The sequence below is a fragment of the Pseudophryne corroboree genome, chromosome 6, assembly GCF_028390025.1.
Source record: "Pseudophryne corroboree isolate aPseCor3 chromosome 6, aPseCor3.hap2, whole genome shotgun sequence".
Lineage (NCBI taxonomy): Eukaryota > Metazoa > Chordata > Amphibia > Anura > Myobatrachidae > Pseudophryne > Pseudophryne corroboree.
In genome coordinates this window covers 364142351-364165742 of record NC_086449.1, presented here as the reverse complement: position 1 = coordinate 364165742, position 23392 = coordinate 364142351, and the positions used below count along the sequence as shown (strand labels likewise).

Here is a 23392-nt window from a genome sequence, read left to right as displayed (position 1 = left end):
CCACAGAAGGTGATAGGCTGTCTCCATGTGTGATGTCACCAGGCAGAAGCAGGAAATAAACTGGAGGAAACACATGCGAGTGAAGAAGCATTTTATTATACAGAATACAGTTTAAAATGGCAAATTGGAGTGATGAGGAGGTTAGGGAGCTGCTTAGGATCAGAGGGGATGAAGAAATATGTAGACAAATCACTGGGACAGTGAAGGATGCAGTAATCTACAAAAACATGGTAAAGATGCTTGAAGCTGCTGGGTTCCATCGTACGACTAGCCAAATTATTAATAATTAATTAATAATGTGTGGGCCAGAAAAGTCCATTTATAATGACAACCACTGTTTTCTATGGGTGAAACGGGTTCAGTGTGAAAGGTACCAAAACGGTAATGAAATGGTAATATACTGGTTACAACATGCGATGTGAAGCGGGTTTAACTGCTCAGACCAGTTTGAAGAACCGTTTAAAAAGCAGGGTTTGCGATGTGAAAGCAGCATTAGCTACAGTATTTGATGTCTAATAGAGAAATCGTGGAATCGCACCTACAGTCTATAAAAGTAAAGTAAAACTGACAGCACGTAAGACTGCTTTTATGAAGAAAAAAAAACATATATTTATATTGTTTCTTTCAGGAACAACTGGTGTTAGTCGAGTTAACCGGTATCATCGATTCAGACATTCTTCAAAAATGTGACAATAAATGTAAAATTTTGGTAAGCTGCAATTGTGAGTTTTGTATGTTCATTTTGTTTTACCATGTTCACTTTACATTTCCTTTTTTTTTTTTTTTTTTTTTTTACCATGAAACCGCTTCGAAACTTTTTTATTTTGTCTTTTTATACTGTATTAAGTTTAATAGTTAATCATGCTTATCTACATTTCAAGATTTAGACTACCGTACAGTATATAACTTCTGCTTTATGTAAAAAAAAAATTGCTGGTTGATGTGAAAAGCAGAGCTTAACACATTTTTCTAAAATATAGGAGCCAGAATGAAAGTGTAAGCGCTACACTAGTGCCCCCCCCAAATAACCTGAACTCGCGCTCTCTCGCGCTCTCTCTCTCTCGCGCTCTCTCTCTCTCGCGCTCTCTCTCTCGCGCTCTCTCTCTCTCGCGCTCTCTCTCTCTCGCGCTCTCTCTCTCTCGCGCTCTCTCTCTCTCGCGCTCTCTCTCTCTCTCGCGCTCTCTCTCTCTCTCGCGCTCTCTCTCTCGCGCTCTCTCTCTCGCGCTCTCTCTCTCTCACACCCGCGCAGCTACATTACTGAGCAGTTTTCACCTCGCCTCCCAAGCAAACCAACCCCCACGACCACACAACTAAGGGAGTACCCCCAGGCAAACCAGCCTTCTGGCATATCCCCCAGGCAAACAATCCCCTCCACCGCATCACTACCCCCTCAGATGCTGCAATCCCTGGCCATGCAGAGACCCTCTTATCGGAGAGCTCTTTTTAGCTAGAGTTTGTAGGCTGGGACAGACGGGCACAACGTTCAGCACAGTCCAGGATGGACATTCAGCACATATATTCACGTGCATAAAATGGCTGCTGCAATAAGGCACGCCCATGAATCTCTGCTGGGGCTCACGAGGATCTGCTTCCTCCCTCCCTGCATCATCTGGTAGCCAGGCAGAAAAATTCAGGGGCCATAGTGACCTGGCCCCTGGTATTTGTCATGCCCTGGTGAAAAATATTAGAAAATATTAGTGCTGCAGTAACAAAAGTAGATAAATCTATACCCAACTGCCACAACATTAAAACTACCTCTGTAATATTGTGCAAGTCCCCCTCATGCAACCAAAACGGCTTTCACCCAGACCTCTGAAGGTGTCCTGTGGTATCTGGCAGCAAATCCTTTTAAGTCCTATAAGTTGCTAAGTGGGGTCCCCATGGCTCAGACTTGAGATCTGGGCAATTTGGGGCAGTCAATACCTTGAACTTTGTCCTGCTCCTCAAACCATTACTGAACAATTTTTGCAGTGTGGCCGTATCCATTTCTGCTGAAAGCGGCCACTGCCATAAGTGACTACCGTTGTGATGAATGGGTGTGCTAGGTCTGCAACAATGTTTAGATAGGTGGGACATGTCAAAGTAACATTCACATGACAGGACCTAAGTTTTCCCAACAGAACATTGCCCAAAGCATCACACTGCCTCTGGCAGCTTGCCTTCTTCCCATAATGTATCCTGGTGCCATCTCTTCTCCAGGAAAATGATGCACACGCAATGTGCTACACACATAATGTAAAAGATAACATGACACATCAGGGGTGTAGTATGGTATGCCGGTGGCCGTGCTCCTGGCGGCCAGCATACCGGCGCCGGAATCCCGACCACTAGCATACTGACAGCTGGGTGAGCGCAAATGAGTCCCTTGCGGGCTCACAACGCTGATGGCACGCTATCTATTCTCCCTCCAGGGGGGGCCGTGGACCCCGAAGAGGGAGAAAAGTTGTCGGTGTGCTGGGTGTCGGGATTCCGGCGCCAGTATACTGTGCGCGAGGATCCCAACAGCCGGCAAATTAAATACCACCCCACATCAGACCAGGCCACCTTCTTCTATTCTCCATGGTCCAGTTCTGATGCTCACGTGCCCAATGTTGGCACTTTTGGCTGTGGCCAGGGTGCAGTCTGGCCAGTCTGCAGCTACACAGCCCTGTACACAGCAATCTGAGAATGCAGTATGTGTTCTGACACCTTTCTATCATAGCCAACATGAACTTTTTGAGCAGTTTGTTCAACAGTAACTTTTCTGTGGCATCTGTCCAGATGGGCTAGTCTTCCCTTCCCATGGTTCACTGGTTGTCTTTCTGTGGAAAGTTTTTTTTTTTTTTTTTTTTAATAGGTAGTAACCACTGCATTCCAGGAACACCCCACAAGACCTGCCATTTTGGAGATGCTCTGACCTAGCCATCGAGCCATCACAATTCGCCCCTTGTCAGTGTTGCTCAGATTCTTACACTTGCCCACTTTTCCTGCTTCCAACACTTCAACTTCAAGAATAGAGTCTTCCTTTGCTGCCTAATATATCATGCCCCTTGACAGGTGCCAGATCAATGTTACTCACTCCAGTTGTCAAGGGTTTTAATGTTTTGGCTTATGGGTGTATATCAATGTATATCGATCTGCACTGTAAGAGTGATGCAAAGTCAATGACGTGGTCACTAACAAAGTTGTGATCCAGAAAAAGACAAAATATCCTTAAGGAGAAGGCATAATGGATTAATTGTTTAAAATACTTGGCCCTAATAGCTTTTATGAAGTGTTTTATGCTCCTATCATCAGTTAATGTAAAATAACGATTACATTCCGTTCTCATATGGTGTATCACGGACCCAGGCCGCCCCACTCTCCAGATACACCAATCCGAGAGTTGCGCCAGCACCGTGCAAATCTCTGCTGCCACCAGCACAGACTTTTCAACTTACTACAGACGTTGCAGGCATCTTTAGCTTTACCTGTAACCACAAATCTCAATAGCTCATGAAAAAATAGGTAACATGTAATTCACTTGACTTGTGTTCAAGAACACAGCAGTCAGAAACTCATTTATTTTTTTTATTATAATTAAGAAATATCTTCGGGTTTACAAGGGTAAAAAGATTACAAAGAATTTAAGGCGTTTTAGAAAAGATATACAGGTTACTAGCAGTCTCCATAAACAAAAAGGGAATAAAGAAAATCAGAACCTAATTACTCTTACGTAGTGCATTAAGATCTGTGTGAGGAAGTTTCTCAAAGAAAATAGACATCCATCCAGGCACTGGGAGCCACTTCCATCAGAATGAACAACCCATTGTGTGTGAGAGGGGCATATATAACCCCCTCATAGCTGCGGCCCCCACCCATTCCTTAACTCTCTCAATACTGTGTACCTGGGCTGTGAGAAACCAGATTTACTTTGGTTTCACTTTCAACAGCTGTCTTTCTTTTTAAGTTTCAAGAGACCAGGTTTCTTGACCTGGCCTGGCTTTCTGTAGTTTATAGCTTCTTAGATAAGTCTAATGGGCTCTACACACTAGGCGATAATATTCAAAGATATGAACGATCTTGTTCATTAATGAACGAGTTACCGTTCATATCTTTGAGTGTGGAGGCACCACACTCATTCATCACTGGTGCCCCGTCGCTTGTGCATGCAGATCAATATGGACGATCTCGTCCATATTTGCCTGCACTGCTATGGAGCCGTGGGAAGTGACGAAACTTCATTGCGCCGCCGGGTCGCCCGTCAGCCATATCCGCCGTCGGTCAGCTCAGCAGAAGCGGATCGCGCAATGTGTAGGGCCCATTAGGGCCATAAACTAACCTCTGAATCCCCACTATCCATCAGTGTGTCCTACTCCCATATCTATGTAGCTATGGGTTCACTTAGAGGACAGGCTGGCAACCATGTTGTGTCACAGACTCCATTACAATATACACGTAAACATTACATACAAGTCTTATATCGCTGGATACAAATGAACGTCCCATTTGCCACAGTGTACAATCCACATTAGATGTTCAAATTGGAGGTTCTTCACATACTATTTTACTTTTTTTAATAAGACGAAATCGATGCTGTACTAAACAGAAAACCACCAAAAATGCTAATGATGAAATAAATAGAACCAGGTTTCAGAGCTTAATAATAATAATAATAAAATCAGAATCGCATGTGGCACACAATGCTTCGAAAATAAAAATTAAATTTACCAGTGCTGAATATATTCGTCCCATGTTGATCGTTATCAATCATCAACATTAATGGATCTGTTGTTCTATTTTGTAGTGGATACTATGTAAGTCCGTTATTATTTATTACTTAGTTTAAGGTATTGTCCAGAGAACAGTTGAGATACATACAGCTTTAGTGGCATTATTTTGTGCTGGGACTTAAGTCCTCAAATTATTTCTTATGTTGACATTTTCCAATTCCACAGCTGATTGTAGGGACTGATTCAAAGATGGACGCTATTGCACAGCCGCTGTGAATTTGTACGCAGCTGTTGTACGATATGTTAATTCCACAGAAGGCCTCTAGTGTAAATATATGCCTCTTGATGGCTTCTTTGATCTGCTGCTGTGTCAATAGGCGCAGCATCTGATCATTTGTGTGAACATCGGTCATCTGAGTAATCCTCAAATTACTGAGAATGGCCGATGTTTTCATGCTGCGTCCAAGGATGCAGCCACTGGCCTCTGCATGCCCAGAAAATGTGGTTAACACGTCCTTGTGTTCTAAAACGCAGGCCATCATCGCCCCTTGTAAACACTGCAACCGGTGTTGCAGAAACATCTGCACATGCATAGATCACCTAACATCGGAGATGTACATGAACCATCGAATTTGCACACATCTCTGAATTAAACCCATAGTCCTTTAGGTGACTAAACTTATCCACTTCTTGAGTTCAGGAATGGTATTTATTAATTTTCTTTACAGATGTGTCCTACTACAACTAGCATCAATATGATGTGTGCAGTATGTATATCTGTGTGCAACTGAGTCTACATACGTAGTACAACGGAGTGTAGGGCAAAGCAGTGGCTGTTGCATGTTCTTGACTGCAACTTTGTCCACCTATGAATCAGTCCAGTGTTTCTGGATAGCATTAGAAGTTGTGATAATGTGGCCGGTTTGATCTGTATCTGAGGAGTGTGGAAACAGCATAGTTTGTGATGTTGGTAATATTTATTTTATTGCTGTTCGCAGTAGATTAGCGTCGGTATTTGTTGAATGATATGTTAGGTGATAAGTACTATACTGGATGGGTCTGGGACTCCAGGTCGACACCAATTGGTCGACACACCTTAGGTCGACATGGGCAAAAGGTCGACATGGACAAAGATCGACATGAGTTTTTAATGTTTTTTTGGTGTCGTATTCTTCGGAGTGACCGGGAACCCCAATTTGTGCACTGTCCCCTCGCATGGCTCGCTTCGCTCGCCATGCTTCGGGCATGGTGCCTTCGCTCGGCACAGATTACCGTTCCAATCGTAGTCCACGTGGAGCGTTAAGTATGAAAAGGTTCCAAAAAAGAAAAAAATTGTGAAAAACTTATGTCGACCTTTTGTCCATGTCGACCTAAGGTGTGTCGACAAATTGGCGTCGACCTAAGGTACCGTGTTTCCCCGATAATAAGCCCTACCCCGAAAATAAGCCCTACCCTTGCTTTTGGAAACTGGTCCAAAATAAGCCCTACCCCGAAAATAAGCCCTATCAAAATTCCCATTACCCAAGTCCGTGCCCCCAGCTCCACCCCCGCTAACCCCCTTCACCGCCGCCCTGCTTGAGGGATGCTGTACAGTACTGTATCAGCCGTTGAAGACTCCAGCTCCCAGTCCCAGGGATGCATTGCGCCCTGCGCATGATGTCACCGCGCACATCACGCGGCTTCTGTACACGGCGGGAGCGGAGTAGCAGCGGCGCCGGCGGAAAGCATGAAGAAGAACTGGAAAGTGCTGTAGGTGAGGAGCAGGACTGGGGGCATGGTGGCTGTAAAAGGAGGACTGGGGGCTGTAAAAGCAGGACTGGGGGCATGGTGGCTGTAAAAGGAGGACTGGGGGCTGTAAAAGCAGGACTGGGGGCATGGTGGCTGTAAAAGGAGGACTGGGGGCTGTGAAATTTGCTGTCACTGTTAATTAAAATAAGCTCTACCCCGAAAATAAGCCCTATGGTGTTATTTGTTGAAAAAAATAAAATAAGACCGTGTCTTATTATCGGGGAAACACGGTATGTCAACCTTTTTTGTTGTCGACCTGGAGTCCGGATACCTACTGGCTAATGGTGATTGTTAGTTGAGATATGCGGTTTTAAATAACCGTATCTCCTGCTTTTGCTTCTGTAGCAGGATATATTGGTTTCCACAGAAAAACATCAAGGTGTAGAGTGGATCTTGATCCAGAGGCACAAACAGGCTAAAGCTTTAGGCTGTCCCAGTATACATTGGGGCCTCCTCTATAAACCCCACCTCCAGGCACTGGAGCTCTGTTTCGAGTTGGTGCTTACAGCAGCAGGTCACATAACAGGAGGGCTGCACTGGGCAACCCTGAAAAAGCTTCTAAGAATTCTTCTCTGGGCTGTCAGCGCTGTATGTCAGGGTGACACTTCAGCGCTGCAGCTTCATCACCTCCCAAGCGGCTTGGCATACTCCCGTGGCTTAGTTCCCGGGTACTTGCGGCAGAGACGCTCCAGCTTGGGCACATGGTCGCAGATGCTCTCCTGGTTCGCGTGGCTCCTAAGGGAAGGTAAGAGGGTTCCCCAGGCGGGACCCGTCATTAAATTGCGCTCCGTCTGCGATATAGGAAGACTGGTCGCGGCGGTGGTGTGGACACTGCCTCCAAGCAGGGATACCACTAGACCGCCAGGGCATCTGGGTACAGGTCGGGTGTACTAACACCTTATTTAATAAGATTCAGTACCTGCGGTGGAAGTCCAGCAAAGGGAGGTGGCGCTTGACCTGTAGCCCCTCCCCTGGCCCAGGCCGCCCTCTCTGAGCAGATTTTCCCGCCCTGGTGCTGCCTCACACTATCCCTCCCCCACTCCCTGACTGAAACGCTGGGCGCCATTTTCTGAGCATAGCTGCGGCTGGTCTCCGGGACTACAGGGCAAGGTCCCCTTTTTAAAGCCGCCTGTATACAGTGCTGTGACTTTACAAACACTTGAGTATTCTACATGTCTAGATATAGATAGATATATATATAGATAGTGAGAGAGATTTTATATATATATATATAATATATATATATATATATATATATATATATATATATATTTCTCTGACGTCCTAGTGGATGCTGGGAACTCCGTAAGGACCATGGGGAATAGCGGGCTCCGAAGGAGACTGGGCACTCTAAGAAAGAATTAGGACTACCTGGTGTGCACTGGCTCCTCCCTCTATGCCCCTCCTCCAGACCTCAGTTAGAATCTGTGCCCGGCTCGAGCTGGATGCACACTAGGGGCTCTCCTGAGCTTCTAGAAAAGAAAGTATATTTAGGTTTTTTATTTTCAGTGAGATCTGCTGGCAACAGACTCACTGCTACGAGGGACTTAGGGGAGAGAAGCGAACCTACCTGCTTGCAGCTAGCTTGGGCTTCTAGGCTACTGGACTCCATTAGCTCCAGAGGGATCGAACACAGGCCCAGCCTCGGTCGTCCGGAGCCGCGCCGCCGTCCCCCTTGCAGAGCCAGAAGCAAGAAGAACGTCCAGGAAATCGGCGGCTGAAGACTCCGGTCTTCATTAAGGTAGCGCACAGCACTGCAGCTGTGCGCCATTGCTCCCCATGCACACCTCACACTCCGGTCACTGATGGGTGCAGGGCGCTGGGGGGGGCGCCCTGGGCTGCAATAAGATTTACCTTACATTGGCAAAAAATACACATAATATAGTCATTAAGACTATATATGTGTAAAATCCCCTGCCATATATCCATAAAAAAAGCGGGAGAAGACCGCCGTGAAGGGGGCGGGGCTATCTCCCTCAGCAGACTGGCGCCATTTCCTCTCACAGCTCCGCTGGAAGGACGCTCCCCAGGCTCTCCCCTGCAGTTTCCAGGCTCAATAGGGTAAAAAAGAGAGGGGGGGCACTAAATTTAGGCGCAAATACTATATATATATATATATATATATATATATATATATATATATATATATATATATACACACATAGCTGCTATAGGGTAAAATGACTCATTATAGTGTACATCCCTGTGATTTATAGCGCTGTGGTGTGTGCTGGCATACTCTCTCTCTGTCTCCCCAAAGGACTTTGTGGGGTCCTGTCCTCAGTCAGAGCATTCCCTGTGTGTGTGCGGTGTGTCGGTACGGCTGTGTCGACATGTTTGATGAGGAGGCTTATGTGGAGGCGGAGCAGGTGCCGATAAATGTGATGTCACCCCCTGCGGGGTCGACACCTGAGTGGATGGATATGTGGAAGGAATTACGTGACAGTGTGAACTCCTTACATAAGAGGTTTGATGACATAGCAGATGTGAGACAGCCGGCTTCTCAGTCCGTGCCTGCCCAGGCGTCTCAAAAGCCATCAGGGGCTCAAAAACGCCCGCTACCTCAGATGGCAGACACAGATGTCGACACGGATACTGACTCTAGTGTCGACGACGATGAGACTAGTGTACATTCCAATAGGGCCATCTGTTACATGATTACGGCAATGAAAAATGTGTTGCACATTTCTGACATTAACCCTGGTACCACAAAAAAGGGTATTATGTTTGGGGAGAAAAAGCAACCTGTGGTTTTTCCCCCTTCTGAAGAGTTAAATGAAGTGTGTGATGAAGCGTGGGTTTCCCCCGATAAGAAACTGGTAATTTCCAAAAAGTTACTAAGGGCGTACCCTTTCCCGCCAGAGGATAGGATACGTTGGGAGACATCCCCTAGGGTGGATAAAGCGCTCACACGCTTGTCAAAGAAGGTGGCACTACCGTCTCCGGATACGGCCGCCCTAAAGGAGCCTGTGGATAGAAAGCAGGAGGCTATCCTGAAGTCTGTATATACACACTCAGGTTATACTGAGACCGGCTATTGCTTCAGCATGGATGTGCAGTGCTGCAGCTGCGTGGTCAGATTCCCTGTCTGATAACATTGATACCCTTGACAGGGACACTATATTGCTAACTGTAGAGCATATTAAAGACGTAGTCTTATACATGAGAGATACACAGAGGGATATTTGCCAACTGGCATCTAGAATAAATGCAATGTCCATTTCTGCCAGGAGAGTATTATGGACTCGGCAGTGGACAGGTGATGCGGATTCTAAAAGGCACATGGAGGTTTTGCCTTACAAGGATGAGGAATTGTTTGGGGATGGTCTCTCAGACCTCGTTTCCACAGCGACGGCTGGGAAGTCGACATTTTTACCCCATGTTCCCTCACAGCCAAAGAAAGCACCGTATTATCAGGTACAGTCCTTTCGGCCCCAGAAAGGCAAGCGGGTTAAAGGCGCGTCCTTTCTGCCCAGAGGCAGGGGGAAAAAGCTGCACCAAACAGCAAGTTCCCAGGAACAAAAGTCCTCTCCCGCTTCCTCTAAGTCCACCGCATGACGCTGGGGCTCCACAGGTGGAGCCAGGTGCGGTGGGTGCCCGTCTCCGGAACTTCAGCGACCAGTGGGTTCGCTCACGGGTGGATCCCTGGATTCTACAAGTGGTATCTCAGGGGTACAAGCTGGAATTCGAGACGTCTCCCCCTCGCCGTTTCCTCAAATCAGCCTTGCCAACTACTCCCCCTGACAGGGAGGCGGTGCTGGAGGCGATTCACAAGCTGTACTCCCAACAGGTGATAACCAAAGTACCCCTCCTTCAACAGGGACGGGGTTACTATTCCACAATGTTTGTGGTACCGAAACCGGACGGTTCGGTGAGACCCATTTTAAATTTGAAATCCTTGAACACTTATATAAGAAGGTTCAAGTTCAAAATGGAATCGCTCAGGGCGGTTATTGCAAGCCTGGACGAAGGGGATTACATGGTATCACTGGACATCAAGGATGCTTACCTGCATGTCCCCATTTACCCTCCTCACCAGGAGTACCTCAGATTTGTGGTACAGGACTGTCATTACCAATTCCAGACGTTGCCGTTTTGTCTGTCCACGGCACCGAGGGTATTTACCAAGGTAATGGCCGAAATGATGATACTCCTTCGAAAAAAGGGAGTTATAATTATCCCGTACTTGGACTATCTCCTTATAAAGGCGAGGTCCAGGGAACAGTTGTTGATCGGAGTAGCACTGGCTCGGGAAGTGCTACAACAGCACGGCTGGATCCTGAATATTCCAAAGTCGCAGCTGGTTCCTACAACGCGTCTACTGTTCCTGGGGATGGTTCTGGACACAGAACAGAAAAAGGTGTTTCTCCCGGAGGAGAAGGACAAGGAGTTGTCATCTCTAGTCAGAGACCTCCTAAAACCAAAACAGGTGTCGGTGCACCACTGCACGCGAGTCCTGGGAAAGATGGTAGGTTCTTACGAAGCAATTCCATTCGGAAGGTTCCATGCAAGGATCTTTCAGTGGGATCTGTTGGACAAGTGGTCCGGATCGCATCTTCAGATGCATCGGCTGATAACCCTGTCTCCAAGGACCAGGGTGTCGCTGTTGTGGTGGCTGCAGAGTGCTCATCTTCTAGAGGGCCACAGATTCGGCATACAGGACTGGGTCCTGGTGACCACGGATTCCAGCCTTCGAGGTTGGGGGGCAGTCACACAGGGAAGAAACTTCCAAGGACTATGGATGAGTCAGGAGACTTCCCTACACATAAATATTCTGGAACTAAGGGCCATTTACAATGCCCTAAGTCAGGCAAGACCCCTGCTTCAACACCAGCCGGTGCTGATCCAGTCGGACATCACGGCGGTCGCCCATGTAAACTGTCAGGGCGGCACAAGAAGCAGGATGGCGATGGCAGAAGCCACAAGGATTCTCCGATGGGCGGAAAATCATGTGTTAGCACTGTCAGCAGTGTTCATTCCGGGAGTGGACAACTGGGAAGCAGACTTCCTCAGCAGGCACGACCTCCACCCGGGAGAGTGGGGACTTCATCCAGAAGTCTTCCAAATGATTGTACACCGTTGGGAAAGGCCACAGGTGGACATGATGGCGTCCCGCCTCAACAAAAAGCTATTGCGCCAGGTCAAGGGACCCTCAGGCGATAGCTGTGGACGCTCTAGTGACACCGTGGGTGTACCAGTCGGTTTATGTGTTCCCTCCTCTGCCTCTCATATCCAAGGTACTGAGAATAATAAGAAAGGATTCCAAGTTACTGGACGTAGTCAGGGCCCTGAAAATATGACTCGTTATTTATCCTGTATGCACCCGCTATTTATCCTGTATGCACCCAACAAGCTGGGTGCTCCTGCTTCTAAGCAGACTATTGCTCGCTGGATCTGTAGCACGATTCAACTTGCACATTCTGCGGCTGGACTGCCGCATCCTAAATCTGCATAAGCCCATTCCACGAGGAAAGTGGGCTCTTCTTGGGCGGCTGCCCGAGGGGTCTCGGCTTTACAACTTTGCCGAGCTGCTACTTGGTCGGGTTCAAACACACTTGCAAAATTCTACAAGTTTGATACCCTGGCTGAGGAGGACCTTGAGTTTGCTCATTCGGTGCTGCAGAGTCATCCGCACTCTCCCGCCCGTTTGGGAGCTTTGGTATAATCCCCATGGTCCTTACGGAGTTCCCAGCATCCACTAGGACGTCAGAGAAAATAAGAATTTACTCACCGGTAATTCTATTTCTCGTAGTCCGTAGTGGATGCTGGGCGCCCATCCCAAGTGCGGATTGTCTGCAATACTTGTATATAGTTATTGCCTAACTAAAGGGTTATTGTTATGAGCCATCTGTTCGTGAGGCTCAGTTGTTGTTCATACTGTTAACTGGATATAGTATCACGAGTTGTACGGTGTGATTGGTGTGGCTGGTATGAGTCTTACCCGGGATTCCAAATCCCTTCCTTATTGTGTCAGCTCTTCCGGGCACAGTTTCCCTAACTGAGGTCTGGAGGAGGGGCATAGAGGGAGGAGCCAGTGCACACCAGGTAGTCCTAATTCTTTCTTAGATGTGCCCAGTCTCCTTCGGAGCCCGCTATTCCCCATGGTCCTTACGGAGTTCCCAGCATCCACTACGGACTACGAGAAATAGAATTACCGGTGAGTAAATTCATATATATATATATTAAAAAAAATTCTAGTGCAGTGCAGCTTTATTGTTTAATAATTTCTGCATTGCCTGTGACTGTGTGTTCCTGTATCTGCGTGTGGTTTCACTTTCAGTGTTTCCCAGATATAAAGGTCTCTCTATTCTGTACCCTAAGAGGTTATGTGCGTCTGGGTCTGCTAATATAGTCCGTCACAGTATTTATCCATTTATTTATTGTCCTAGCAGGTATCCAGGATAGGCTGATAGCTTAGGCACTTAAGCTGGTTTACAGGACTGTGCTATAGCTGAAACACTACAGCAGGTCAATAGACCAAAGTTGAAGGAATTTTACCCAGTGGATGTATTACCGAAATTGAAGGAACCGGAAATCCATTGCGATAAAGTGTTGGTTACTGTTGACTGATTGGACTTCTTCATGGACACAGCTAACAGGTTTTATGAACTGCATATTGTCTAAATAGACAAACCATTATCACTGCCACTTAATAGTGCTATTCAGACTGGTTTATGATTATAACCCATTGATGAATTTTGTTTAATCTACCTTTGGGAGAGTGCGCAGGAATAATTTTGTTATTAGTTTTATCTGCCTTTGTGGTATTGGTGCGATCCACACCTGAATCCAGCATCCTCTCTGCAACGAGGTGCGCTAGTGTACTGTTTTTACTAGTAGACCTCATGGCATCTCGACACAATCACAAGGTACCGATCTTCGGACCAGGGATCCTCAAGGCAGCATTTGTGGACGCTCTGGCGATTCCATGGAACTTTCGGCTGCCCTATGTGTTCCCTCCAGTGTCACTCCTGCCCAGGGTACTATGGAAGTTCAAACCAGGAGGAATACTACTTCTAGTCTCTCCTTCAGTGTGGCCTCGAAGGAATTGGTTCTCAGACCTGCAGGGTCTATCAACAGAGAGACCCCTTCTACTTTCGCAGCGCTCGGACCTTCTCGTACAGGGCCCTTGTCTTTACCATGACCTGGCCAGACTGGCTTTGACGGCGTGGCTCTTGAAGCATCACTCCTGAGTGCCAAAGGATTTATTCAGGTTATTCAGACTATGTTGAAAGCCTGCAAACTGGCATCTGCCTGGATTTATTACAGAGTATGGAATTTTACTTCACATGGTGTGCTGATAAGAATTATGATGCATATCAATTCAGACCGTCCAGAATCCTGTTTTTTGTGCAACAAGGCCTTGACCTAGGTCTTCGTCTGGACACCCTCAAGGCTCTCATATCTGCCTTGTCTGTATGGTTTCAGAGAAAAATTGCGTCTATACCTGACTTTCATACTTTCACTCAGGGCGTACTTAGGAGTCAGCCTCCCTATGTCCCTCCTGTGGCTCCGTGGGATTTTACTGTTGTTCTAAAGGCCAAGGAAGAGTCTCCATTTGAACCTCTTGGAGTTGGCGTACCTTAAATGGCTCACAGCCAAGGTCCTGTTTTTGCTGGCTTTTGTCTCTGTGAGACTGGTATCGGACTTGGGCGCTTTTTTCCTGTCGTCCACCCTATTTGATTTTTCAGTGACCGGGCAGTTTTACGAACTCGACTGGGTTATTTGCTTAAGGTGGTGTCATCTTTTCACCTTTAACCAAGGGATTGTGGTTCCGTCCTTTATCTCTTCAGACTTGTCTTCCAAATAGTGTTCTTTGGATCTGGTAAGGGCACTCCGTATTTATGTGGAGAGGACTGCCTCTATCAGGAGGTCAGATTCCCTTTTTGTACTGTTTGTGGAAACCAAACGTGGCTGGCCTGCGAATAAGCAAACCTTTTAAGTTGAATTACTGAGAAAAAAAAAATAACTTTTGCATGATGTTCTAATACTCTGAGTTTCACCTGTATTTCAAGTTTATTTTAATATTTGTCTAAAGTCATTTTCTTTGTATTACTACTAATTTTGCCAGCAGGAGAGTCCTAAATGACCAATGTACATTTGCAAAATTAATCTTTTAGCAAAAGACTTAAAATAAACATTAACCCTGTTTTCTGCTCTAATGCAGGGGATAAACACAGAAAGGCCTTTCTTACAAGTTGATAAATATGTGTTTGCCGGAGAATATGAAGGTAATACGATTTTTTTTTTTTATATTAATTGCCATCACTTCTCACTCTACAGGAGCCTATTACCAATCATTTATCTGTTATGGCATTCTTGTTTTCACAAACACCATAACTGCTGAGCACTATGTACCACAGCCATCTGTTATGGGTCATTTAAAACTAGGCCCTGGTTTACTTTTGTCATTTCCATTCTCTTAACAAAAAGTGTGTAATCACTAATTTATCAGTTCATCTTATCAAGCTATAAAGTCCACATGTATCATTATCCCTATATCCTTGTAGTTCATTTTTATATCGCTCCTATAGCCATTGACCCCCACCACACACGCACTCCTGTTACCATGTACAGTAGATAACTGTAGTGTTGTCCTACTACCTTTGTTTAAAAAATAAAAATGAAAAAAAACAACGAAGAGGGCAGCGCTCCTATAAATCCTAAAAATCAACTGCAAATAAGTCAAGACACGATAGTTATATTTTAAAAAATCTAATATTTTAATATCTACAAATGCAATGTATAAATCCAATTCACAGATATACACAGAATGTTAGCCCTTAAGACTAAATCACGCTGTTTATATATGAAATCTGTGCCAGTTCAAAAAGTCCAAAAGTGTATACAGGTGTAAATCTTGACATATACTCCTATAAACAGTACCTATTTAAAAAGTCACATTAAAATCCACAAATTTATGAAGGTGTCAATGAAGAAATATTCCCTGTGTTAACTACAGGTCCCAGAGTATGCTTACACTTCAGAAGCTAGTGCAGAGCTGGTAATAGAGCCGAGCAATCTAATTTCATACTGCTTAACAGAGGACAGCAGGAGGCAGGTGTATACCTGATAATGAGTGTCCACACACCAATGCAAATGCAGTCTCTTCCCTGGGCACAACAACAGTCTGATGACTTGTGATAGCTCCATATCTAGTCTCCAAGCTCACTCTCCGCTAGAATGCAGCATTTCCGTCACCTGTTAGTGTGGAGAAAGGCAATGACGCCCAGATGCAGCTCCATGGGACTCTTGTGCAGACACACCAATAAGCCCTTCTGGTCTTCCAGAATAAAATATAACAGAATGAAAAGTCTCTGAGGCAGAGATACGGAGCCATCACTGACCCAGTGGCTATTACTAGTCCTCAGACGGCTGCTGTGCCCAGGGAAGAGACCGCATTTGCATTGGTGTGTGGACACTCATTATCGTGTATACTCCTGCACCCTGCTGGCCTTTATTATGCAGTATGAAACCGAATTGATTGGCTCTATTACCAGCTCTCCACTAGCTTCCTTTTTCTTTTTTTCTCTAACGTCCTAAGTGGATGCTGGGGACTCCGTAAGGACCATGGGGAATAGCGGCTCCGCAGGAGACTGGGCACATCTAAAGAAAGCTTTAGGACTATCTGGTGTGCACTGGCTCCTCCCCCTATGACCCTCCTCCAAGCCTCAGTTAGATCTCTGTGCCCGAACGAGAAGGGTGCACACTAGGGGCTCTCCTGAGCTTCTTAGTGAAAGTTTTAGTTTAGGTTTTTTATTCTCAGTGAGACCTGCTGGCAACAGGCTCACTGCATCGAGGGACTAAGGGGAGAAGAAGCGAACTCACCTGCGTGCAGAGTGGATTGGGCTTCTTAGGCTACTGGACATTAGCTCCAGAGGGACGATCACAGGCCCAGCCATGGATGGGTCCCAGAGCCGCGCCGCCGGCCCCCTTACAGAGCCAGAAGACAGAAGAGGTCCGGAAAATCGTCGGCAGAAGACATCCTGTCTTCACCAAGGTAGCGCACAGCACTGCAGCTGTGCGCCATTGCTCCTCAGCACACTTCACACTTCGGTCACTGAGGGTGCAGGGCGCTAGGGGGGGGCGCCCTGAGCAGCAATAAAAACACCTTGGCTGGCGAAAATACATCACATATAGCCCCCAGGGCTATATGGATGATTTTTAACCCCTGCCAGAATCCATAAAAAAGCAGGAGAAAAGTCCGCGAAAAAGGGGCGGAGCCTATCTCCTCAGCACACTGGCGCCATTTTCCCTCACAGCTCAGTTGGAGGGAAGCTCCCCTGGCTCTCCCCTGCAGTCACTACACTACAGAAAGGGTTAAAAAAGAGAGGGGGGCACTAATTAGGCGCAGTATTAACAATACAGCAGCTATAAGGGGAAAAACACTTATATAAGGTTATCCCTGTGTATATATATATATATATATATATATATATATATATATATATATATATATATATATATATATATATATATATATATATATATAGCGCTTTGGTGTGTGCTGGCAAACTCTCCCTCTGTCTCCCCAAAGGGCTAGTGGGGTCCTGTCCTCTCAGAGCATTCCCTGTGTGTGTGCTGTATGTCGGTACGTTTGTGTCGACATGTATGAGGAGAAAAATGATGTGGAGACGGAGCAGATTGCCTGTAATAGTGATGTCACCCCCTAGGGGGTCGACACCTGAGTGGATGAACTGTTGGAAGGAATTACGTGACAGTGTCAGCTCTGTATAAAAGACAGTGGTTGCCATGAGACAGCCGGCTACTCAGCTTGTGCCTGTCCAGACGTCTCATAGGCCGTCAGGGGCTCTAAAGCGCCCGTTACCTCAGATGGCAGATATAGACGCCGACACGGATACTGACTCCAGTGTCGACGGTGAAGAGACAAATGTGACTTCCAGTAGGGCCACACGTTGCATGATTGAGGCAATGAAAAATGTTTTACACATTTCTGATAATACGAGTACCACCAAAAAGGGGTATTATGTTCGGTGAGGAAAAACTACCTGTAGTTTTCCTGAATCTGAGAAATTAAATGAGGTGTGTGATGATGCGTGGTTTTCCCCCGATAACAACTGATAATTTCTAAAATGTTATTGGCATTATATCCTTTCCCGCCAGAGGTTAGGGTGCGTTGGGAAACACCCCCTAGCGTGGATAAAGCGCTCACACGCTTGTAAGGGCTTTACCCGCTCCTGAGATGGCCGCCCTTAAGGATCCTGCTGATAGAAAGCAGGAGGGTATCCTAAAATGTATTTACACACATACTGGTGTTATACTGCGACCAGCAATCGCCTCAGCCTGGATGTGCAGTGCTGGGTTGGCGTGGTCGGATTCCCTGACTGAAAATATTGATACCCTAGATAGGGACAGTATATTTTTGCCTATAGAGCATTTAAAAGATGCATTTCTATATATGCGTTATGCACAGCGGAATATTTGCTGACTGGCATCAAGTCTAAGTGCGTTGTCCATTTCTACCAGTAGAGGGTTATGGACACGTCAGTGGTCAGGTGATGCGTATTCCAAATGGCATTTGGAAGTATTGCCTTAATAAGGGGAGGAGTTATTTGGGGTCGGTCTTTCAGACCTGGTGGCCACGGCAACAGCTGGGAAATCCACGTTTGTACCCCAGGTCGCCTCTCAACATGAGAAGACGCCGTATTATCAGGCGCAGTCTTTTCGTGGACAAGCGGGCAAAATGTTCCTAATTTCTGCCCCGTGACAGAGGGAGAGGAAAAAGGCTGCAGAAATCAGCCAGTTCCCAGGAACAGAAACCCTCTCCCGCCTCTGCCGAGCCCTCAGTATGACGCTGGGGCTTTACAAGCAGAATCAGGCACGGTAGGGGGCCCGTCTCAATGAATTTCAGCGCGCAGTGGGCTCACTCGCGTGATATCTCAGGGGTACAAATTAGAATTCGAGACGTCTCCCCCTCGCCGTTTTCCTAAAGTCGGCTTTACCGATGTCTCCTTCTGACAGGGAGACAGTTTTGGAAGCCATTCACAAGCTGTATTCCCAGCAGGAACGGGGTATTATTCCACACTGTTGTGGTACCGAAGCCGGGCGGCTCGGTGAGACAGATTCTAAATCTAAAATCTTTGAACACTTACATACAGAGGTTCAAATTCAAGATTGAGTCACTCAGAGCAGTGATTGCGAACCTGGAAGAAGGGGACTACATGATGTCTCGGGACATCAAGGATGCTTACCTTCATGTCAAAATTTACCCTTCTCACCAAGGGTACCTCAGGTTTATGGTACAGAACTGTCACTATCAGTTCAGACGCTGCCGTATGGATGGTCCACGGCACCCCGGGTCTTTACCAAGGTAATGGCCGAAATGATGATATTCCTTCGAAGGAAGGGAATTTTAGTTATCCCTTACTTGGACGATTCCCTGATAAGGGTAAGATCCAGGGAACAGTTGGAGGTCGGTGTAGCACTATCTCAGGTAGTGTTGCGGCAGCACGATTGGATTCTCAATATTCCAAAATCGCAGCTGGTTCCGACGACTTGTCTTCTGTTCCTAGGGATGATCCTGGACACAGTCCAGAAAAAGGTGTTTCTCCCGGAGGGGAAAGACAGGGAGTTATCCGAGCTAGTCAGGAACCTCCTAAAACCGAGCCAAGTCTCAGTGCATCAATGCACAAGGGTTCTGGGTAAAATGGTGGCTTCCTACGAAGCAATCCCATTCGGCAGATTCCACGCAAGAACTTTCCAGTGGGACCTGCTGGACAAATGGTCCGGGTCGCATCTTCAGATGCATCAGCGGATAACCCTGTCACCAAGGACAAGGGTGTCCCTCCTGTGGTGGTTGCAGAGTGCTTATCTTCTAGAGGGCCGCAGATTCGGCATTCAGGACTGGGTCCTGGTGACCACGGATGCCAGCCTGCGAGGCTGGGGAGCAGTCACACAGGGAAGGAATATCCAGGGCTTATGGTCAAGCCTGGAGACATCACTTCACATAAATATCCTGAAGCTAAGGGCCATTTACAATGCTCTAAGCTTAGCAAGACCTCTGCTTCAAGGTCAGCCGGTGTTGATCCAGTCGGACAACATCACGGCAGTCACCCACGTAAACAGACAGGGTGGCACAAGAAGCAGGAGGGCAATGGCAGAAGCTGCAAGGATTCTTCGCTGGGCGGAAAATCATGTGATAGCACTGTCAGCAGTATTCATTCCGGGAGTGGACAACTGGGAAGCAGACTTCCTCAGCACGACCTCCACCCGGGAGAGTGGGGACTTCACCCAGAAGTCTTCCACATGATTATAAACCGTTGGGAAAAACTCGACAGGTATTGCGCCAGGTCAAGGGACCCTCAGGCAATAGCTGTAGACGCTCTGGTAACACCGTGGGTGTACCAATCAGTGTAAGTGTTCCCTCCTCTGCCTCTCATACCCAAGGTACTGAGATTGATAAGATGGAGAGGAGTAAGCACTATATTCGTGGCTCCGGATTGGCCAAGAAGGACTTGGTAACCGGAACTTCAAGAGATGCTCACGGAGGATCCTTGGCCTCTACCTCTAAGAAGGGACCTGCTCCAACAAGGACCCTGTCTGTTCCAAGACTTACCGCGGCTGCGTTTGACGGCATGGCGGTTGAACGCCGGATCCTGAAGGAAAAAAGGCATTCCGGATGAAGTCATCCCTATCCTGATCAAAGCCAGGAAGGATGTAACCGCAAAACATTATCACCGCTTTTGGCGAAAATATGTTGCGTGGTGCGAGGCCAGTAAGGCCCGACGGAGGAAATTCAACTGGGTCGATTCCTACATTTCCTGCAAACAGGAGTGTCTATGGGCCTGAAATTGGGGTCCATTAAGGTTCAAATTTCGGCCCTGTCAATTTTCTTCCAAAAAGAACTAGCTTCAGTCCCTGAAGTTCAGACGTTTGTAAAAAGGGGTACTGCATATACAGCCTCCTTTTGTGCCTCCAGTGGCACTTTGGGATCTCAATGTAGTTTTTTGGGTTCCAAAAGTCACATTGGTTTGAACCACTTAAATCTGTGGAGTTAAAATATCTCACATGGAAAGTGGTCATGCTGTTGGCCCTGGCCTGGGCCAGGCGCGTGTCAGAATTGGCGGCTTTATCCTGTAAAAGCCCTTATCTGATTTTCCATTCGGACAGGGCGGAATTGAGGACTCGTCCTCAGTTTCTCCCTAAGGTGGTTTCAGCGTTTCACCTGAACCAACCTATTGTGGTGCCTGCGGCTACTAGGGACTTGGAGGACTCCAAGTTGCTAGACGTTGTCAGGGCCCTGAAAATATGTTTCCAGGACGGCTGGAGTCAGAAAATCTGACTCGCTGTTTATCCTGTATGCACCCAACAAGCTGGGTGCTCCTGCTTCTAAGCAGACTATTGCTCGTTTGATTTATAGTACAATTCAGCTTGCACATTCTGTGGCAGGCCTGCCACAGCCAAAAATCTGTAAATGCCCACTCCACAAGGAAGGTGGGCTCATCTTGGGCGGCTGCCCGAGGGGTCTCGGCTTTACAACTTTGCCGAGCAGCTACTTGGTCAGGAGCAAATACGTTTGTAAAATTCTACAAAATTGATACCCTGGCTGAGGAGGACCTGGAGTTCTCTCAATTGGTGCTGCAGAGTCATCCGCACTCTCCCGCCCGTTTGGGAGCTTTGGTATAATCCCCATGGTCCTTACGGAGTCCCCAGCATCCACTTAGGACGTTAGAATTATCGGTAAGTAAATTCTTATTTTCTCTATTTCTCGTAGTCCGTAGTGGATGCTGGGCGCCCATCCCAAGTGCGGATTGTCTGCAATACTGGTACATAGTTATTGTTACCAAAAAATCGGGTTATTGCTGTAGTGAGCCATCTTTTCTAGAGGCTCCTCTGTTATCATGCTGTTAACTGGGTTCAGATCACAAGTTGTACAGTGTGATTGGTGTGGCTGGTATGAGTCTTACCCGGGATTCAAAATCCTTCCTTATTGTGTACGCTCGTCCGGGCACAGTATCCTAACTGAGGCTTGGAGGAGGGTCATAGGGGGAGGAGCCAGTGCACACCAGATAGTCCTAAAGCTTTCTTTAGATGTGCCCAGTCTCCTGCGGAGCCGCTATTCCCCATGGTCCTTACGGAGTCCCCAGCATCCACTACGGACTATGAGAAATAGAATTATCGGTAAGTAAATTCTTATTTTTTGTGTGTGTTTTGCTTCCATTTTTGTTGAAATTTCACCTATTCAACAGTAGGGGGTTGGCAACAGAGTTCCCCTCTGTGCCCTTTTGCATTTGGTGCCTCAGAATGGGAATTGCAGGCATTCTAGGAAGACCATATGATATGTGGTGTTGGCGGTCAATGACCGGGAGATAACTGCCCTACTCTCTTTTGAGCTATTGCATAATAATCAAACTGAGCCTGCTGGAAGTCAGTGTTCAGAAGTCTAGGTGACTACCAAAATAAAATCTTCATGCTGTTTGCTGTATTTCTAGATGTGCTGGGTACCTGTGTGATCTTTGAAGAAACACCAGACCAAGGTAATTATTTGAATATGAACTCCCTTTTCTCTAATGCTGAGTACACACTGAAGCGACCGCTAATCTTTCCGACTTTACTATTTCCCTTGAGCCCGGAACAAGTGATATTAAGCGTACACACACTGCAGTCTTGCTAACAACTAACTATATATCTCATTGCTTGCTTGCTATTGATTTATTGTTTCTTCTATACACACTAGAACAGAGGTTCTCAAACTCGGTCCTCGGGGGCCCACACAGTGCATGTTTTGCAGGTCTCCTCATAGAATCGCAAGTGAAATAATTAGCTCCACCTGTGGACCTTTTAAAATGTCAGTGAGTAATTAATACACCTGTGCACCTGCTGGGTTACCTGCAAAACATGCACTGTGTGGGCTCCCGAAGACCGAGTTTGAGAACCTCTGCACTAGAACAACCGTCGTTATGATCCCCATAGAAACCTATAGGGACTGCTTGGGATAGCTGCAGATATCTCCCAATACCTGCTGTGTTCCCTCAGACAGACTTCCTTCCACCCTGGTGGCAGTAAGGTGCAGCATACGGTCACCTCTTTCTGCGTTCTCCCTTAATTGCTTATCTTGTGTGGTCGCATGGGATGTTGCCGCAGCCAGCTGACACGGATGCGACCTCACTGCTTCAGTGTATCCCCTAGTTTGCAAAGAGGAGCTGCAGGTCACACCCTATACATATTTTTTTTTTAAAGAAAATATTTACATTTTTTCAAAAATAGGTTTTTAACTTCATTCCATGTAAAATATATTATTTGAAGGCACTTTTGGTGAAAAAAAAAAAAAAGAATAAGTGGTTAAAGACCAGTATTATTTGGACATATGCCAATAGTGTTACTCGTACAAACCTGGACTGTAGTTATAAGCAAACGTTTCTGGGTTCGGTAGTATATTAGTTTACCAACCACGATGGAGTTACTGGTATGTAATATTAAACTTTTCATTTTTTTTTATTTTTTTTTATTTTTTTATGTTATCTTCTCATCAGGTGATGGTGACAATGCAAAAGCACAGCTGAAGTACAAATGCCATACTGTAAAGAAATTGAATATGACCAGAACATTTTTGACAGAAAAGAAAGAAGGGGATGAGGGTGGTGAGTATTTAAGTTGGATATATAGATATAGATAGATAGATATCTCTACCTATCATAATAGAGTTGCCGTCGCTGGCTACTAAATTCAACCCTGCATTTCTCCCAGCCACAAAGCCTTGAATCCTTTTCATAAAACTCCTTGTTTCCTCATGCACAGCTGGTGCCTGTGTCTTAAACTCCCAACAGAAGAAAAGAGATATAGAAAACAAATTAATAATGCAGGTCAAATATTTAATGACCTTAACACGTAAACACAAAAATCAATACTTACATTAAAAATAATAACATACATGACAATAAAACACTATTTTG

The 23392-nt window shown here is 46.3% G+C and overlaps 1 protein-coding gene across 3 annotated transcripts in view; it reads left to right on the top strand.

Moving 5' to 3' along the window:
- The window catches only part of GTF3C6 (general transcription factor IIIC subunit 6), a 98540-nt gene that overhangs the window by 69983 nt on the left and 5165 nt on the right, over positions 1-23392 (top strand). For 2 of the 3 annotated variants that reach the window (XM_063926684.1, XM_063926685.1), the window contains 4 exons: positions 629-709; positions 14647-14710; positions 21932-21976; positions 22973-23080. In XM_063926684.1, the coding sequence (XP_063782754.1) occupies positions 629-709; positions 14647-14710; positions 21932-21976; positions 22973-23080 (298 nt within the window). The remainder of the gene's footprint in view (positions 1-628; positions 710-14646; positions 14711-21931; positions 21977-22972; positions 23081-23392) is intronic. The other variant, XM_063926686.1, reaches the window with a different exon arrangement.